Here is a 20463-nt window from a genome sequence, read left to right on the forward strand (position 1 = left end):
AATGTTTTTCCTGAATAATTTTGGTTTTGAGGACAGTGTCTACCTGATTGAAATGGGGAAGAAGATACTGTTTGAGAGTGAGGGTGTTTGCATGTAGGTCAGCCATTATGAAGTGGAGATGTTTGCATGTAGGTCAGCCATTATGAAGCTTGTACATGGAATGTTTGTATTTGTAGTTTTGGTATAATCACCTCCTTTGTTAGAAGATAAAACAGTAAGTGTGTGTGAGTGTTTAACAGTAAACATAGTTGTAATACAGTGTAACACTAATTTTTAAGTGAAATAAAGGTATATTTAAACTAAGTTTGATATACTGATTTTTTCTTTTAATAGAAAAGCTTAATAGTCATAGACCTTTCATTTTATTTATTTATATCCTATTAATGAAATTAATTTCAGTTAAGATTGCCATTTTATTAAGTCAGGATTTTATCTCTTTAATATATGTGGATGGCAGCTATATGTACATGGCAGCTGATTATTAAATGAACTCAGACATTTACTTTCTAAGTTACTTCATATTTTTCAATTTAAAGATTTTCCCATCTATCTATCTATTCATTCATTCAGTTTGCAGCTTGATCGCAGCCATTTCCCTCTGCTCCTCCCAGTCCTCCTCTGTGACCCCTCCTAGGGAGGCTCCCCATGGTTACCAACCCTCCCTGGCACTGAAGATCCTCTTTTAAAAAAATAAAATGACATTTAATATTTAAGTTTATCTCTAATGTCTGTAGAGTATCCTCAGGTATGATTTATTTATTAAAATGTCACATAAATCATCTCAATTTTTCTAATAAAAATTGTACTCCTAATAGAAAATTTTTTCTTATTTTGTACAGGAGAAAGTAATAACATTTAAGTTACGACTTCAAAATTACTTCGCTAATAAAATAAAAAAAAAACTTAAACTTACTATGGTCTGAGGTCAAAGTAAAAAAAAAAACTCACCTAATTTTGTATACATAGCACCAAGATTTCTATGTACTGTGAGTGTACAAAGATGAATTTGAAGCCAGGTGTGGTGGTGCACGCCTTTCTTAGCACTCAGGGAGGCAGAAGTAGACAGGTCGCTGAGTTCGAGGCCAGCCTGTTCTACAAAGCGAGTCCAGGACAGCCAAGGCTACACAGAGAAACCCTGCCTCTAAAAATCAAACAAACAAGATGAATTTGACACCTCTAAGAATAGAACTATTACTCAAAGGTATTGGTGAGTATAAACAAACCATACAAATGATTGGAAGACCAAAGAAAAAGTTGTAGAAAGTACTTAACACCAGAGCTAGTGTTATCCAACAGAGAGCCTTTACTCCTTAAGTTTAAAAGAAAGTTAAGATACCAGAGAGAAACAGACTAAATGTATGAACACAAATTTAAAAGCAGCAATTTGGGCCCAGTGAGATGGTTTAGCACATAAAGGTGCTTGCTGCATAAAGTCTGGTGATCTGAGTTTGATCTCTGTAACCTATGTAAAGGTTAGAGGAGAAAACTGACTACATAAAAATCGTCCTCATTTGTACACTGTGGCATGCCTAGCCTGACACATACATCACACATAATAGTAATAATGAAAATTTATAAAACACCTTTACAGAGCAACAGCTCAAAACATAACAATAAGCAAATATGTTGTCTTTTAATATGACCCCATTTTTTTTTTAAATCTCTGGCACTATTTCATTACAGTCTCAGAATCTAGAACAGAGACTGCTATATAGTAGGCCCTCAGTAGATATTTATTTCATGAACAAACATGAAAAACATTCATCTGCATTTAAATCGGTGTTTTCTTCTTCTTTCTTTCTTTCTTTCTTTCTTTCTTCTTTCTTTTTCCCTCTTTTTCTTTCTGTCTCTCCTTCCCTTCTCATCTACAAACACATACATGTATATATGTGTAAAATATATATACACATATGTTTATATAAAATACACGTGTATATAAAATATATATGTATAAAACATGTATATATGTATATATGTGTATAAAGTATATATATATACACATATGCATACATACATATATATACACATACACACATATATGCATATATACTTTTTTTTTTTTAAGGACAGGGTTTACTGTGCACATTGGCTGGCCTGGAACTGACAGAGATGATCTGTCTGCCTCCTGAGTGCCGGGATTAAGTGGGTTCACCACTATGCTTAGCTGTATTTATTGTTAAAATTTATTAAAGTGAGATACTTTTCACTTATAAAATAGCAAGCTCCTCATGCCTCCCAAATAAAAAAAAATTGATAGGTAGAAATAAACTTAATGACTGGATTCAAAGAAATAAGTGTGTAAGCATAAAGATTCTTTTTTTAATTTACAAAATAATTTTTTGAGTAACTTCTTAGACTATGCATGTGTGTGCCTGCATGTGCACATACATGTACGTGCATGTTCACTTAATTTTGTATTTTGTTCTCTGCTCTGATATTTTTAGATCTAATTCAAGACTGGTCTAGTGATAATGCTCCAGACATTTTTTCATTTGTTCCATACACTTGGAATTTTAAAATTATGTTTCATCAATTTGAAATGATTTGGGCTGCCAATCAACATAACTGGATTGACTGTTCCACTAAACAACAGGAAAACGGTAAGAATGGTAGAAGTTTGGCTACTCTATTATTAAATTGTGCCAGTAAAAATAGTGTTGAAGGCGAGTGGATTCCCTCCCCCACTTCCCTTTTCTCTATCCTAGAAATCAGGTGATATGCCTTTGTAGTCTGTCCTGTAAGACAAAAATTTAATAGGTGCCTGTGGTGATGAGGACTCAGGCCTTTGAATAAAAAGTTAAGTTCCCTTCTAGCCACAAGATAAATTTAATGTCCTGTTAGTGCCTGCCTCCTTAGTAGGTACATCAGGCTAAGTTATGTAAGTGGCACAAAGGTTTCTTACCCCCTAAAAACTTGTGAGTCAGAAACCCTCTTTGTGCTTAGAATTGAAAGCTCTTCTCTTCACATTATCCCCATGCCCATTCCTATCCAGTGCTACACATGGTGTTTCTCCTCTGTTAGGTCCTTCAGGGCCACATCTAGTAAAGCCCTTGCAAAGGGGGATCTCATGTGAGCGCTTTTCTATGAATCTCTTTTCTTTTCTTTCACTTACAACAGTTGGAATTTATTTTCCTATATTATCTTTTGAGGCTATTTCAGAATTGGCTTTAGATTTTCATACAGTTACACTTATTTAGTTGTACATTTAGTGTAGTTTCCATTTAAGTTTTGTTGACATTAAGGTAGCTTTGCTTTTTTCTTTTTATAGTATATCTGGCAGCCTGTGGGGAAACCCTGAACATTGACTTTTCTTTGCCTTTTACGGACTTTGTTCCAGCTACATGCAATACCAGATTCTCCTTACGAGTATGTATAATTGGTTGTATTGTTTATTCCAAAGGTTCATTAGTAAGTTTGATTTCCTAGAGCTTCTGTGTGCTCCTGTCCACCCATTGCCACCCTGAGAGTGCAGCATCTTTCAGTGACCACTAGCTTTAGTGTCAGTGTTCATCTTCTGTCCTTGTTAATAGCCCAAGAAATTGACCTGAGAAAATTAAAAATTATTTTTTTTAGAATTCATTTCTGATCTCTCTAATGTTTTTCTTCTTGTTGTTAAAGCCCCTTCCACTTGTAATATACTAGAAACAAATTTTGTGCTTCCTTGTATTTAAGTCCTAGTTAAACCATAAATTCAGTGAATAACCATAATACTTTTCTTTGCTTTATCTAAAAAGGCATCAATTATGTACTTTTCAGTTCAAAATTTTGTGACCATATCTTATATTAAGGAATGGGTAATCATTACCAATCACAATACTATTTGAATTACAGTGGTCAATACAGCAGTAATGACAACCCCTTTTAAATGTACCAGATACTGTTCTAAGACCTTTATGCATAGTTTAGTTCAGTTAGTTCTTAAAAAGCCTTTTGATGTACTTACCTGCATTTGTACCTTAGAAAACTGCCATGTATCTGGGCAGAATGCCTGTAATTCTAGTATTCAAGACCCAGAGGCAGGAAGATGATAAAATGAAGAGAATCTGAGCTATATAGACTTGTTGAAAAGGGAAGATAGGAGGGAGGATGCATAAGAACTGGGAAGCAGGTTATATAAAATTTCAAACAGTGAGTTGCCAAGTTGGATTTTGAACCCTGATGATGTAGCTTAGGATGTAGGCTTCTTTTAACCACCCTCCGTTATTATGTTATCTGCTCAGAAACTAGGCATTGAAATGGGAGAATAGAGGAGTCATAAGAAAAAGTGAAACCCAAACAAGTTCCAGTGGTTAAACTGTTTTAAAAGTTAAGAAATTATAAACCACATTCTACCTGGTCCTACATTAGAGAACTTTTCATTTTCTTAATTGAGTATCATGTAATATCCATGAACAGTTATCAAAAATAGTCATTGTTTTTTTGGAAACTATGCATTGCTTTCTATAGTATCTGTTCTGTATTTTTCTATAAGAATTTAATTTTTAGTAATTGTAAAATCTTACTCCAGTTATTTATCTGACTTTTCAGTGTCAAATATGCTATTTAAAATTCATCATTTAATTTTCAGTTTGTTTTCGAGATTGTATAGATAGGCTTTAGTGTGGATAGTGTGTTAACATTTATGTACTGATTTTTATCATAAATTATTTTTTAGGGAGAAGATGTTGATCTTCATTTATTTCTACCAGATTGCCACCCTAGTAAATATTCATTATTTATGTTGGTAAAGAATTGTCACCCAAATAAAATGGTTCCTGAAACTGGTATTCCTGCTGAGTGTCAGAGTGGCCAGAAAACCGTTAAACCAAAATGGCGCAACATTACTCAGGAAAAGTAAGGGTATAACGTAGTGATCTGAGAATTTTGTGCTTATAGGTAGAGAAATTCATTTCAAATAATAAGCTTTATCTGCAACTAGTGTTTTTATACAACTAAAGATTAAGTGTCTGAACAGATTTTTGTTGTTGTTTATATTTGGAAGGGCTGGTTGGGTTGAATGCTGGACTGTCCCAAGTGTCATGCTTACCATTGATTATACCTGGCATCCAATTTATCCACAAAAAGCAGATGAACAGCTTAAACAGTCATGTAAGTATTTTGAATATCATTCAAGTTTTGAACAGCTGCTGTTTTAATGATACTTACTGAAGATACAAAAGATAATAATTGACATATGTATTCTCAAATACCTATGAACTTGTATCCTTTAAATATTTTAAAATAATTTTAGATAATTTTTATTAAGCATTCATTCTGAATCAAGCAGTTTTCTTATTTATATTGTCTCATTTAATTCTTATTAGCACTCTGTAATAGGTAATATAAGTATGCTTATTTTAGAGTTAAAGAGATATATTTTCTCCAAGGTTTACCAAAGTAAAAGCAGCAAAGCTGGACTACAAGATATAGTGTGTTAGATGGTGTATTTATGGCACCTTATTGAATGAAATGTTACTTTTTAATGCACTTCCACAACTATCATGTAATTTATAGATTATCAAAGATAATTTGCTGCTTACCTGAGTGCAGGAAAAGAATTCAAGAGTTAGGTGATTTTATCTTTGTATTTTCCAACGTTATATTCCAAATTATATTTCAACTATAACTATGTTATAGTTATTCATACTTAACTGTATTTAGTAACGTCATACATATTTAAATGGCTGTTTATGTGAAAGTAAGTTTTAATTTAATGTGTAGATATGGTTGTTGCCTATTGTAACCTGAATTTCTACTCTAGGAATTTACAGTGTTACATGCAATAGGAACTTTTCATTGTTTCTTTTCCTGAATCCTGATGTATGCATTTCTCTTTATATGTCAGTGAAATTCTTTGCTTTCTTCTTTATTGCTCCTTCAGGTTTGTTATTGTCAAATATTACAGATACTATATTATTATTATTTAATTTTATATAGGCATAGTGAAATTTCATATAACTTCCTTGAACTTCTTAAAAGTCATTTTTTTTCTTGCATACCAATCTTTTCACCTCTATCAATTTATTCCAGTGTCAGAAATGGAAGAAACAATGCTATCTGTATTAAGGCCAGCCCAGAAAACATCAGAGAGAGTTGTTTCTTCTCCATCTACCTCACCACGACCTCCTGTTGATCCCTCAGAACTTCCACCTGATAAGCTTCATGTAGAGATGGAATTGTCCCCAGATTCACAAATAACACTCTATGGACCTCTGTTAAATGCCTTTTTGTGTATAAAGGTATTATTTTAAGAAAAACATATATTTTTAAAAATATGTAAGCAGGGATAATAGAAAATTATGGCCATAAGAAATAGCTAGTTGGATGATTTAAATAGTTGTTGAGGTATTATGTGTGTAACTGGACTCCACTCCCACCATGAACAGATATTGTTATTGAAAACTTTTTTTTCATGTTTTCCCTTCCCCTAACTCCTCCTAGCCTTCTCCCCTCCCTCCAAATCCAACTTTATATTTTTCTTTTTCTAAAAAAAACAACAAATAATCAAACAAATGAGCAGAACTTGTATCAACAACAAAAAAGCAAAAAATATATGAAACACAGCTGAATACTCTTTCTGTTGTATAAACTTATCACATTTAAAAAATTCATTCAACATTTTATGAATATAGAGGCACTTCCAATTTTTAGCTATTATTAATAGAGCAACAGTGTCCACGAATGAACACGTATCTCTGTAGTAGATTGTTGTGCCCCTTAGGAATATGCCCAAGAGTAGTATAGTTGGAATGTGAGGTAGAGCTTTTTCCTACTCCATGCTGACTTCCTCAGTGCCTCTACAAGTTTCACTTCAACTGGTGATGGATGAGCCTCACCAACCTAAGCTGTCATTGTCGTTTAATTGATCTTGGTCATTCTGTATGGGGGAAGATGAAATCTTAAATAGTTTTAATGACGTTAAAAGTGTTTCTCAGTCATTTATGTTTCACCCTTTGAGAACTTTCTGTTATGTACTCTATTTTTAAATTAGGATTTACGGCTTTACTGTTTTGTTTTTTTTTTCCTTAAATCTAAATACTAAGCCTCAGTGGGATGAGGTATAAAGACCTTATTCCATTCTGTAACCTGCTGCTTTGTCTGAGTGATTGTGACCTTTGCATAGATAAGCTGTTCAGTTTTATTTGGTCCCATTTGGTAATTGGTCTTAGGGCCTGTACTGTCAGTGCTATCAGTGTCCTGCTCAGAAAGTCTTTTCCTGTGTCAGTGAGTTCCCTCCTATTCCCCAGTGTCTCTTCTGTTAGATTCCAGGTATATGGCCTTAGGTTGAGGTCTTTAATTTGTTTGTAGTTGAGCTTTGTGCAAGGTGATAGATACGGATATATGTGTGTTCTTTTACATGTAGACGTCCACTTAGTAATAGTTGCCTGATGGATATATGATAAAGGAATAAACTGAGGCGACAGATCCACGGACAGATTATAACACATTATAACTAATATAACAGATGTACCACCTCATATTTGGGCATAATTAGCTAAGACTTCTTTTAAGCTATATTTTACAAATGGAAACTAATTTATCTCTGAGTAACACAAATTAATAAGTTTTAAGTGTATGTACACCATGTTTTGAAATGAAGAATAAATCCAGTGTTTCTTCCTTTTGGCATAACTTTTTCACTGATGTTGTTTAACTGCATAGTAGCATAGCACTTCTAGGTTAATGCCTGTGGCTTGATTATTCACATATTCCAGGGACTGTTTCTGGAAAAATATTTTAGGACTCAGTTTTCTAGAGATATTTTTACTCTTTATATTCAGGTCACATTTTAAAAATGCCTTCTCCAAGTCATCATCAAGTCTTACTAATTTATTAATTATTTGTAAAAATAACCTGTCAGATTTGATTGTGTAACTTAACAGTCTAGCTTATCATTAAAGCAGCTTTCCAATATCAGTTATATGAACTCTATGAAACTGCTTTTTCTCAGCAGTTTGGAAACTTGTTTTGCTACCTGCTCCCTGTTTAATTTTCTGTTAGATGTAAACTGTATCTGATTAAAGAAAGATTCTCTTCAGTAGCAGTAGAGTTCCTGTGGCAGAATGTTTTGTGGATCTAATTTTATAGTGCCTTTTTCCTCCTTTGTCAGTTTTACAACTGTAGAAGTTTGATTATTGAATACTTGGTCAAATGGAAATTTCTTACATGACTTTTCCCGAGAAGACATGACTCCAGATACAGAGGGCACCAACAGACCAAAGAAATGATTGAATTGAGCTCTGGCTTGGTGAACCGGTGGGCTTACTGAGGTTACTTAATAGAAGCTTGGGGAACTAGCCTCTAGCATTTTCAATTACGAAAGGCTGCACCAGTAAAGATTCACGCCCTTAGTCACCCTTCCCCGTCCTCTATTCTGTAGCACCCTGCAGAGCTGCATGCATCTGGAGCAGGATCTTAGGTGAGGGTCTCGTAACAACCGCTACCCTTCCACCATCGAATGTTAGTAGCCTCATTACCATTACCACAGGCATAGCTATGAGCTGTATCCTGCTTATTTGGTTTTGTAGGTCATCCCAGCACTGTTTCATGAGTGCTTCTCTTTGTCATGCCTAAGAAAGTAGCTGCACAGTCCACAGTTTCCTTTGACACATTACATCTAGTCAGGAAGCAAAGATATGAATGTTGGTATTCTTGGATGCCCATAGGGTGCTGTCACCCACATTCAGGGTCTTTTGTGCCTAGTTACACTTCCTGGAAATTGCCTCATGGATGACCCAAAGGTGTTTATTTCTATGTTATTTATAAACCTCATCAAGGTGAAATAAGGGTTCACCATCACAGGTAGCTTCCAAAATTACATCGTAAGGAGCTACTAAGGAACATCAGTGAGGCCATGAGGTAGCTTCTGACACCAGATCTGATTTCAGCTGATAAGATAAAATCATAGGTGACAAAAATTAAAAACAACAAAACCATGAAGGATGTTTATAATCTTGGCTGTGAAATGGTTATAAAATTGCAGGTTTGCACATGGGAAGTGAGTAAGGCAGTATACTTAGGCCTCAAACATAGTGTGCTGCTATTTTAACATTGTTATTTGAAATATTTCTATAAGCTTCATAGCAAATGATAGTTGTCCTGGCATTCTTGACTCTCAGCTGGTGAGAGGTTTCAGCCAGTCTTCAGGATGATGGGCTTCTTTTCCTTTCCTTGTCCCTATAGTTTTTCGTTATGTGCTACCTCAACAATACTGTTTACATATGACTAAAATAAACAAAAATACAGAAAATTAGCATATTGCTTAAATTCATATTTTATAACTTCTACTTTGAAAATTTGTCCTGTTGATACTTTATATTTTGATATAATATACGTGGTATCAAAAGTTCTTGTTGCACTGAAAAGTGTTTTCAAATCTGAATTCATCTAATAACTAAACTAAATTTGTTTCTTAAAACAATAAATTTTATTTGCAAATGGAAGGGAATCAGAATAACAGTACTTTAAACACTTGTATATAAAATAAAAATCAATGAACCATGTAAAAAGAAATTTGATAATGGTTAGTAAATTATGATTTTATTTCATTAATAATACAAGCTGGATATTAGAGACTTTGGATATTTCTGAAAAATATTCCAACTGAAATGTATGATTATATATTTAGATAATTGTACTTAGCCACATTAATTTTCAGTGATTGGGCCTGCTTTGCTCAAAACATTTCCGTGGCATTGTCCCCTAACTCTGAGAAGCAGAGATCGAAAACCATTGAGCCGTTCATACCTTCAGAGGTATCTTTGAGCACCAAATGTTTTGTAAATTGTCTAGGAGCTTTATTGTTTTGGATATTTTAATGGATAATATTTACTTACTAAGAGAAATACACTTTTTCATATGATGTAAGTAGACCTGATACTTTCAATTAAATACAGCAGTTTAGAGAGATGCCTAGTGTATAAATGTAGGGCTGACAGGCATGTCTCTTATTGATGATACATTGTTTAAAATATTTACAGGAAAACTACTTTGGAGAAGATGACATGTATATGGATTTTGAAGAGGTCATTTCAAGCCCTGTTTTGTCACTGTCAACATCCTCTAGTTCTGGGTGGACCGCTGTTGCAATGGACAATGACAAAAAGGAAAATGAAAGTTCAGCTAAATCAGTTCATCCACTTTCCTTGCGTCCCTGGGATATTACTGTACTTGTTAATTTGTATAAAGTTCATGGGCGTCTTCCTGTGGTAAGTGTGTAATATCAAAATGATCTGGTATATATTGTGATATCTGTCTAGCACAGAAAGCTGTATATTTGTGCTTTGGTATACCCATGTAAGAAAAACCTAAATTCAAGAGCTTCTGAAGTTATCTCTGTACATTTTTCTTCATTATATAACTATTTGGTCATCAAGGACTTTACTTCTTTTAGTTGTTTTCATTTAAGCTTATTCCTTGTGCTGTGTAACTTTAGGAACATTTTGCTATGATGCAGTAACCTAGTGGCTGTTCTAGAACTTCCCATTTTCTTAGCTTTTATCATGAGGCCACAAACCAATTTGGTGCATTCTTGCTGCATAGCATGCATCTTCTCTCCCTCCCTCCCGCAAAAAATTGTCCAGGCTTGACCTTGGAGGTTGAATTGTGTTGAAGGTTTGGATTTAGTTTGGTGTGCTTCATGTGAAGCTTGTTGAGCCTGTTGAGGCTGACCTGGCCTGGCATATTTTCACAAGAAGCCAAGGCCTTCAGATCCCTCCAGGAAGAGGTGACCCTGGAACATTGTATTGCAGATCGACTCCACCATTGCACAGTGGAAGTCACCACGACTTTTCACGTTGTTAAAAAGGGGACACAATAATTAGTTTGGTCAGTATGCACTGGTATTCCCTTTGAAGAATCAAAATCTTAATCATGACAAATATTATTTCTGACTTTGTGTTTTGATGGTGATGTTTTGTTTAACTCTAGCATGGAACTACTGATGGTCCTGAGTGTCCAACAGCATTCTTGGAAAGACTGTGTTTTGAAATGAAAAAAGGATTCAGGGAGACCATGCTGCAGCTTGTCCTGTCACCCCTGAATGTGTTTGTCAGTGATAATTATCAGGTAATGTTTAAGTGACATATGACAAAGAATAAAGACATTTATAATTAATACTCACAGGATCAAAACAGTATTAGCTTCCATATATGGTTCTTTTTAAATTTAGATTTTTAATTTCATTGTAGCGATGTTTTATAAGTATGTAGACATACAATAGTTTTTGTAGAGTTAATCTTTTTTTTTCTTTGTACTAGTTGTTATTTATGTGATCCTAATTACGTTTCACTTTTTTTGCTTTTAGAAATGGAATGAAATAGTTCATGACTTTTTGATGTTTATAGACAGGAAATGATTTCTATTAACCAGTACCATAAAACACACATGATAAATGATTTAATTCTTATACTTAACACAATATCTTGAAAATTTCTTCACCATACCTTTTCAGACTCTTTTGGAAGAGAACTAGTGACACTAACCAAATGAGGATTTATTTTAATTCTGGATAGATTGTCCCTATAATTATTTTTTAAATGTCAAATAGCTTTTATTGGTACTTCTTACTGTATCATTATGCTCTGTCAAAATGTAAATGGAATTTAATGTAAGGCAAAAAATGTATATAAGTGAAAATAAAAAGGCACATCTCCAATCCATCCATAGATGATCCCTTGCAATGAAATATGAGTAACTTATCACTTTATTTAAAAAAGAACAGCAGTTTTCACATTTTGTTTGAACCACAGCTGATGATATTTTTATTTGTAGGCTTTTTATTTTTTTGAACTAGTGTCTCGCTAATAAATTTTCAGGTTTGCTCTGAACTTTTAATCTGCCTCTCAGCTTGATTCTCTCAGCTGGGATTCTAGGCATGAGCCAACAACCATGGCTAATGGTTGTTTTAATGATTTTATTTCTTTCTTTCTTTAAAAATGTATTTTATTTTATTTATTTTTCTTTTTTATTACTATCATTTATCACAATTTATTCAATTTATATTCTGGTGGTGGCCCCTTTCTTCATCTTCTCTCAGTCCCACCCTCCCTCCCTCTTCTTTCCCTGTGCCTCTCTCCTATTCCACTAATAGGGGAGGTCTTCGTCTCCTTTTTTTAATTTTTTTTAACTATTAATTATAGTTTATTCACTTCGTATTCCAGCTGTAGCCCCTTCCCTCATTCCCTCCCAGTCCCACCCTCCCTCCTTCACCTCCTCTCATGCCCCTCTCTAAGTCCACTGATAGGGCAGGTCCTCCTCCCCTTCCATCTGACCCTAGCCTATCAGGTTTCTTCAGGACTGGCTGCATTGTCTTCCTCTGTTGCCTGATAGGGCTGCTCCCTCCTCAGGAGGAGGTGTGCAAAAAGCCAGCCACCGAGTTCATGTCAGAGACAGCCCCAATTCCCCTTACTAGGGAGCCCACTTAGACATTGAGGAGCCATGGGCGACATCTGAGCCGGGGTTCTAGTTTATCTCCATGCATGGTCCTTGTGGGAAAGACCCCTGGGCCCAGATTTCTTGGTTCTGTTGCTCTCCATGGGGAGCTCCTGTCTCCTTCCCTTCAGTCTTACCCTAGCCTATCAGGTCTTATCAGCACTGATTGCATTGTCCTCCTTGAAGGCACTTAGTGCTGTGAACTTTCCTCTTAGCACTGCTTTCACTGTGTCCCATAAGTTTGGGTAAGTTGTGCCTTCATTTTTATTGAATTTTAAGAAGTCTTTAATTCTTTTTTTATTTCTTCTAGATCCAGCTGTCATTGAGTAGAAAGTTGTTTAGTTTCCATGCATGTGTAGGCTTTTTGTTATTTCTGTTGTTCTTGAGGCCTAGTTTTAGGCCACGGCAGCTTGATAGGATGCAGGGGACTATTTCAGTCTTCTTGTATCTGTTGAGGTTTGCTTTGTTGCCGACAATGTGTCAATTTTGGAGATGGTTCTTTGGGGTGTTGAGAAGGTATATTCTTTTGAGTTTGGGTGAAAAGTTCTATTGGTATTTATTAGGTCCATTTGAGTTAGGACATTTGTAAGTGTCATTATTTCCCCTTTTAACTCCTGTCTCAATGATCTGTCCCTTGGTGAGAGTTGAATGTTGAAATCTCCCACTGTTAAGATGATGGGATTAATGTGTGATTTAAGTTTTAATAATGTTTCATTTTTGAATGCAGGTGCTCTTGTATTCGGAGGATAGATGTTCAGGATTGTAATGTCCTCTTGGTGGATTTTTTCTTTGATGAGAATGAAGTTTCCCTCATCATCTTTTTGGATTAATTTTGGCTGAACATCTATTTTGTTAGATATTAAGATAGCTACTACAGTTTTTTTTCTGGGTCCATTTGCTTAAAAATCGTTTTTCCAGCTCTTTACTTTCTTTGAGAGATGTATTGATTTCTGCAATTGTATCTCCAGCTCCTGGGATTCTGTCTTCCATCTCTTGTATTCTGCTGGTAATGCTTACCTTCATGGTTCCTGATCTCTTCTCTAAATACTCCAGCTCCATGGTTTCCCCTGTTTGTGTTTCTTAATTATTCTGTTTTCATGTTTTGTTCATTTCCTTCATCTGTTTGAATGTGGATTCCTGTCTTTTCATGATGGCCTCTATTTTTTTATTCATATCCCTTTTATTTACCTCTATTTGTGTGGCTATATTTGCCTGTATTTCTTTGAGAGTTTTTTTTTTGTTTCCTCTTTATGTGCTTCTAATAACTTGATAAGCATAGATTTAATATCATTTTCCTGTGTTTATGATGAATTATAATATCCATTGATTTTTGGGGTTGCTGGTGAAGCCATGACATCCTGATTTTTGTTGGATGTGTTTTCACACCGGCCTCTAGCCTCTGACGGTCAGTAGCCTTTGCTGTTTGTTCCTGGAGCCTGTACTGCAGACTGGGTCCATCTCTCTCCTGAGTACGGAGTATTCCGCAGGAAGATGAAAGCGGCTCACCGCTTTGAGAGTGGGTGTTGATGTTGCAGATGCAGCTAAGGGAGGAAAGGTTCCAGACGCAAGTGTGCAAGTGCAGGAGTGTGTGTGGAAATGTGCCTGCCTGGAAGGGTGAAGTGTCAGGGAGGCGCGCAAGCGCAGGTTGTGGTGCAGGCACTGTTCACAGGTGCAGTGTGCCTGCAGGTTCCCGGAATGGCTCAGTGGTTCACAGGCTTGGCTCTGTATTGTGCTCCAAGAGCTCGAATCTGTCTTGGCTACACATCTCTCCTCCAGGAATTGTTTGGCTGGACTCCACCGGGAGACCCACAGAACAGGGGCTTCAGTGTTGTGAATATTGTTCCAGAGATCCTTGTGTTGCTTACAGCAGGGGTGTGTGTGGGAGGGATCCGATGTCTGGCTGCTAATGGAGAGGTACCCCCGATCTGGGGCTCTTCTTGTGGAAACACTCACTGGCAGGCTTGTGTGGAAAGCTCAGAGGGCCCGCAGGCATTCATTAGCAGGCCTCTGTTGGAAGTGCAGAGAGCCAGCCAACTCCCTTGCAGGCATAGGAGGTAAGCTCAGAGCTTGTCCCCTCTCACCTGGAAGCCTCAAAGTCCGTGCCCTGGCTTCAGCTGCCCATTCACTCACCAGTTTGGAGTTTCGGATCCTCTGCCCTTCAGAAACAGTGTGCACTGGTTGCCGCCATCTTGGAGTACTCATCAGTTTTTTGGGTTTGTTTTTAATTTTAATTGTTTTATTTTTAAAAATTTTATTGAAATTAGATTCTTTTTTCATACAATACATTGCAACCACAGTTTTCCCTCCCTCAGTCCTCTCCCATCCCCTCACCTAGAGGTGGGTCCTCCAAGAGACAGTAGCCAAATAGGGTGTTACAAGATAGAGCAAAACTGGGCAAAAGTCATCTTATAGAAGCTGGACAGGGAAACCCAAAAGGAAGAAGAGAATTTCCAAGAGCAGGCAAAGAAATCAGAAACGCTTGCTCCTATAGTTAGGAGTCCCATACAAACACCAACCTAACAGCCATTATACAGACACACACACACACACACACACACACACACACACACGACTTGGTACAGCCCCTGTGCTTGCCAGTTCAATCTCTGAGAGCGCCTGGGAGCCCTTCTTTGTTGATTTGGTGTCCTCCATCCACTCTGATTCCTACAATCTTTCCTCCGCCTCTTCCAAGGAAGGATTCCTTATCTCTAAGGGGAGAGACCCAAAAGAGATTTTCAATTTAGAATTTCTGTCTGCACAACGTCTGGCTGTGAGTCTCTGTACCTGCTCCCATCTGCTTCTGGAGGAAGCCTCTCAGATGACGACTGGGCCAGAATATCATTAGTAATCATTTCATTGATTTTTTTTTTCCCAGTTGTACTTGGTTATACCCTAGGTCTCTGAGCTATACAGTATATAGTATCTGGGTCCTAGCAATCAAGGCAGTGTAGGACATGAGTTCTTTCTCATGGCATAGGCCTCAAGTTAAACCAAACATTGGTTGGCCATTCCCCCAAGTTCTGTGCCACCATTACCCCAGCACCTCTTACAGGCAGGACAGATTGTAGATGGAAGGTTTTGTAGTTGAGTTGATGTCCAAGTTTCTGTTTCCATAGGATATAGAGTCCCTTTTTGTGCCAAAGAAACCAGAACGTAGAAGTGAAGCCTGCACCAGCTCTACTTCTCCATATTCAGTAAACTGTGGATGTTTTCTTCATCAATGAAGCCCCTGCTGTCAGGTTTCAGAGAGTGACCTTCTGTCCTAGCATCAGCCTGTGTTGTTTAGGGATCTCCATGGGACTGTGTTAGCCAACAATTGAACTGAATGTAACCCAGTCCCATCACTGGAAGCCTTGCCTGACTATAAAGGATGGCCAGTTCAGACGCCATGTCTGTCAGTACTAGACAACCTCACTATTGTCACCCTCATAGATTCCAGGAAGTTTCCTTTACACTCACTAGGTTTCCACTTATTTGTATTTTATTTATTATGTTTGTATATTTGATATAGCTGAGATCATAATTATTGAAAAATCAGTACTTAATAGCTGCTAGACAGTGTTTTTATTTTTGTCATAAAATGTGTTTTACTTTTTTTTTAAATTTATTTTTATTAATTACAGTTTATTCACTTTGTATCCCCCCTTAAGGCCCTCCCTCCTCCCCTCCCGGTCCCATCCTCCCTCCCCCTTCTTCACGCATGCCCCTCCCCAAGTCCACTGATAGGGGAGGTCCTCTCCTTCCTTCTGATCTTAGTCTATCAGATCACATCACTTTTTTAAACTTTCAGTTTGAAATAATTACAGATCTTTAGGAGTAACACCTCCTTCTTTAGGGAGGGGCTCATCATATACCCCTCCACACAAATTCTTTTATAGTATAAGAATTTTACATAATTAAGGTTCAGTTTCAGACAGTACATTGATATGTATAGTGTGTGTTCATAGTTCAGCATCATTTTATCACATGTAGATTCACAACACTAAAAGGAAGAGACATAACTGTCATCATAGAAACCTCATTTGCATAAAGCTTTAACTTGTCATAGAATTTGAAATGAACTTTAACCCTCTTTTCTGTGATCAGTGGGTTGCTACAGTTGGTTTGTACTCTGGGTTATGTGTTTGTGGAAAGGAAAGGAAAGGGGAAAGGAAAAAGGAAAGGAAAGCCATCTTGGTTTTATTTGTTTATTTTGCCTTGAGGATATTAATAAAGGGAATTTTTTTATGAGTGAATTCTAAGAATCTTAGATAAATTTCTAGTTTTTTCAGATTATCAACTTCATTCACAAAAGGCTTTATTAGATTTAAAATTTTTTTTTAGCTCATTATGAAGTATTACATTAACCCAAATTACTGAGGTATATATGAGTGTATAGGGAGATGAAATTTTAAAATATAATTGAGAATTAGAAAAATAATTCATGGGAAGGAGATGCAAAGGCATTTATAAAATTCCTGTTGGTGTTTTGTTTTCTAGATTATTTGAATTTCATATTTCTTTCCAAAGACAAGGGTGCTGTTTGCATACTCCTGGAATTTGCTTACATTGCTCACATTACCTTGCTTACATCCTATTAGAGTAAGAAAGCTTTTGTTCATTTGTCTAGACGCTTTATTGTGCTTTTGTGATAGGAAGCTTCACAATGTGACTCCTCCCGAAGGTCACTGAGTAGCCATTCTGCCTGCCATTATTACTCTTGGTAGCATTACTCTTAACTCCATGCTTTAAAGTAAAGGATCTGAAGTGAAGTATTGGTTGCTGTGTACAACAGACCTTTTAACTTCATTGTCATTTCTGATCTGTGTAGCCTAAAGCTGTTCTAATAAAGTGCACAGACTGGGTTGTCTAAAATAACAAACATTTGTCCTCTGACAGTTCTGGTGCACACAGAGAGGTAGGATGCTCATAGTGCTGCTATCACTGCAGCCTGGGCAAAGACACTTCCTGGCTCTTCTCAGTTGCTGGGAGTTTTCAGTAGTCCTTCACATTTCTGAGTTTGCAGATGCACTGCTCAGATTACTGCCTCAGATTTCAGTGACATCTTTCCTGTCTACTTTTAGTCCTAATTTCTCTTCCTATATGACCACTGGTCATATTAGGGTCCATTCTAATTTAGCACAACCTCATCCCAAGGTGATTATAGCCGTAAAAGTTGTGTTTTCAAAATGTCATATTCATAGGTTTCAGGGCTGTGACCTTTTTATTTTGTTTTGTTTTAGGAGTTAGGATTTAACTTGATACAGTATGATGCAAAGCATAACATTCAAAATATAGTACTTATTTTGATCAGTCAGATAAGTTGAAAATTCTGAAGTTTTTTTCCAAAACAAACATTTATTGATTATTTTCTGGATTTGTTCTGATAAAACAAATTAAGACATAGAGAATAGGTAAAGTTTTATATAAAAAGTTACACAGTTAATATAAAATTAAAATTGTAGCAGAAGAGCTTCTAGAGTTATTAAAGCTATAAATTTGAAATACCCTTTAGAAAAAAAGCTCTTACAGATTTAGTCCTTATCTTTTAAAAAATGTTTTCAAAAGTATATTTTCATAAATATATTGCCAGGCAGGGACACTAACTTCATGACATAGGACCTATACACATATACCAAAAGAAAGACTATAGTAATAATAGCTTACTAAATATCTGTGAACTATCTTAATGTATATTGATTATTATATTGAAGGCCATAACAAGAAATCTGCCTAGCTAGTTAGTAACTTCCACTTTTATGTTATATTGTTAGGTAAAGTGAGATTCATGGTGAACAAAACAGCAATAATCCTTACACAAATGATTTCACTGAAGAAAAAAAATAGGGAGAAAATTGAAATGAAAATAAGTAATTTCAACTATAAAAGGTACTAAGAGGAGATCTATGTAGTGCTTTGGTAGCATGTAATAGGGTCTGGAGGAAAGAATATAAAAACTGCATGGTACTGGCATTGAAACAGACAGGTGAATCACTGGAATCAAATAGAAGACCCAGAAATAAACCCATACACCTACAGATACTTGATTTTTGACAAAGAAGCCAAAACTATACAATGAAAAAACAAAACAATATCTTAAATGCTGCTGGTCTAACTGGATGTCTACATGTAGAAAAATGCAAATAGATCCATATTTATCACCCTGCACAAAAACTAAAGTCCAAGTGGATCAAAGACCTCAACATAAAACCAGACACACTAAATCTGTTAGAAGAAAAAGTGGGGAAGAGCCTTGACCTCATTGGCACAGGAGACAACTTCCTGAACAGAACACCAATAGCACAGGCTCTAAGAGCAACAATCAATAAATGGGACCTCATGAAACTGAAAAGCTTCTGTAAAGCAAAAGACACTTTCTTTATCAGAACAAAATGACAGCCTACAGAGTGGGAAAGGATCTTCTCCAACCCTATATCTGACAGAGGACTAATATCCAGAATATATAAAGAACTCAAGAAGTTAAACAGCAACAAAATAAGTAATCCTATTTAAAAATGGGGTACAGAGCTAAACAGAGAATTCTCTATAGAGGAATATCGAATGGCAGAGAAACATTTAAAGAAATGCTCAACATCTTTAGTCATCAGGGAAATGCAAATCAAAACAACCCTGAGATTTCACCTTACACCCATCAGAATGGCTAAGATAAAAAACTCAAGTGACAGTGCATGCTGGAAAGGATGTGGAGAAAGGGAACCCTCCTCCATTGCTGATGGAAATATAAACTTGGTCAACCATGTTGGAAATCAATCTGGCGCTTTCTCAAGACAATTAGGAGTAGCGTGTCCTCAAGATATATACCACTCCTAGTCATATATACAAAAGAAGCTCAAGTACACAATAAGGACATTTACTCAACCATGTTTGTAGCAGCTGTATTTGTAATAGCCAGAACCTGGAAACAACCCAGATGTCCCTCTACTGAGGAATGGATACAGAAATTGTTGTACATTTACACAATGGAATATTATTTAGCAATTAAAAACAAGGAAATAATGAAATCTTCAGGCAAATGGATGGATCTAGAAAAGATCATCCTGAGTGAGGAATCCCAGAAGCAGAAAGACATACACAGTATATATTCACTTATAAGTGAATATTAGACATATAATATAGGATAAATATACTAAAATCAGTACACCTAAAGAAGCTAAGCAAGAAGGAGAACCCTGTGTAAGATGATCAATCCTCACTCAGAAAGAAAAACAGGATGGACATTGGAAGAAGGAGAAAACAGGAAACAAGACAGGAGCCTACCACAGAGGGCCCCTGAAAGACTCTACCTGGCAGTGTATCAAAACAGATGCTGAGACTCATAGCCAGACTTTGGGCAGAGTGCAGGAAATCCTATGAAAGAAGGGGAAGATAGTAAGACCTGGAGAGGACAGGAGCTCTACAAGGAGAACAACAGAACCAAAAATGTGGTCCCAGGGGTCTTTTCTGAGACTGATACTCCAACCAAGAACTGTTCCTGTATATAACCTAGAACCCCTGCTCAGATGTAGGCCATGGCAGCCCAGTATTCAAGTGGGTTCCCTAGTAATGGGAACAGGGACTGCCTCTGACATGAACTCAGTGGCTGACTCTTTGATCACCTCCCCCTGTGGGGAAACAGCCTTGCAGGCCACACAGAGGAGGACAGTGCAGCCAGTTCTGATGAGACCTGATATGCTAGATTCAGATGGAAGGGGAGGAGGACCACTTTTGTCATTGGACTTGGAGAGGGACAGGGAGGAGAGGAGGGAGGGAGGTTGGGATTGAGAGGGGATGTGGGAATGGGCTATAGCTGGGATACAAAATTAATAAACTGTTATTAATGTAAAAATTAAAATTAAATAAGAATAGCATATTTACATTTTTGAAAGATCTATTTTGTTGGTAGAGTGGGAACAAAAAGATTAAAAGTGAGTGTCAGGAGACTGCAAGGTTCTTCTAGGAGCTAACAATAAATGAACAATGATAATAGAGAAGATGGATAAATATTTATGTGTTTAAGGACATTTTTCAACTGTATGCATGTGTTTGTGTGTGCATGTAAGTATGTGCATGCAT

The 20463-nt window shown here is 36.5% G+C and overlaps 1 protein-coding gene across 7 annotated transcripts in view; it reads left to right on the forward strand.

Moving 5' to 3' along the window:
• The window catches only part of Bltp1 (bridge-like lipid transfer protein family member 1), a 181565-nt gene that overhangs the window by 34677 nt on the left and 126425 nt on the right, over positions 1–20463 (forward strand). For all 7 annotated transcript variants that reach the window (XM_060378234.1, XM_060378239.1, XM_060378238.1 and 4 more), the window contains exons 16-22: positions 2445–2600; positions 3269–3366; positions 4655–4833; positions 4982–5088; positions 6010–6218; positions 9960–10187; positions 10909–11046. In XM_060378234.1, coding sequence (XP_060234217.1) covers positions 2445–2600; positions 3269–3366; positions 4655–4833; positions 4982–5088; positions 6010–6218; positions 9960–10187; positions 10909–11046 — 1115 coding nt within the window. The remainder of the gene's footprint in view (positions 1–2444; positions 2601–3268; positions 3367–4654; positions 4834–4981; positions 5089–6009; positions 6219–9959; positions 10188–10908; positions 11047–20463) is intronic.

Source organism: Meriones unguiculatus, chromosome 2, assembly GCF_030254825.1.
Source record: "Meriones unguiculatus strain TT.TT164.6M chromosome 2, Bangor_MerUng_6.1, whole genome shotgun sequence".
Taxonomy (NCBI): domain Eukaryota; kingdom Metazoa; phylum Chordata; class Mammalia; order Rodentia; family Muridae; genus Meriones; species Meriones unguiculatus.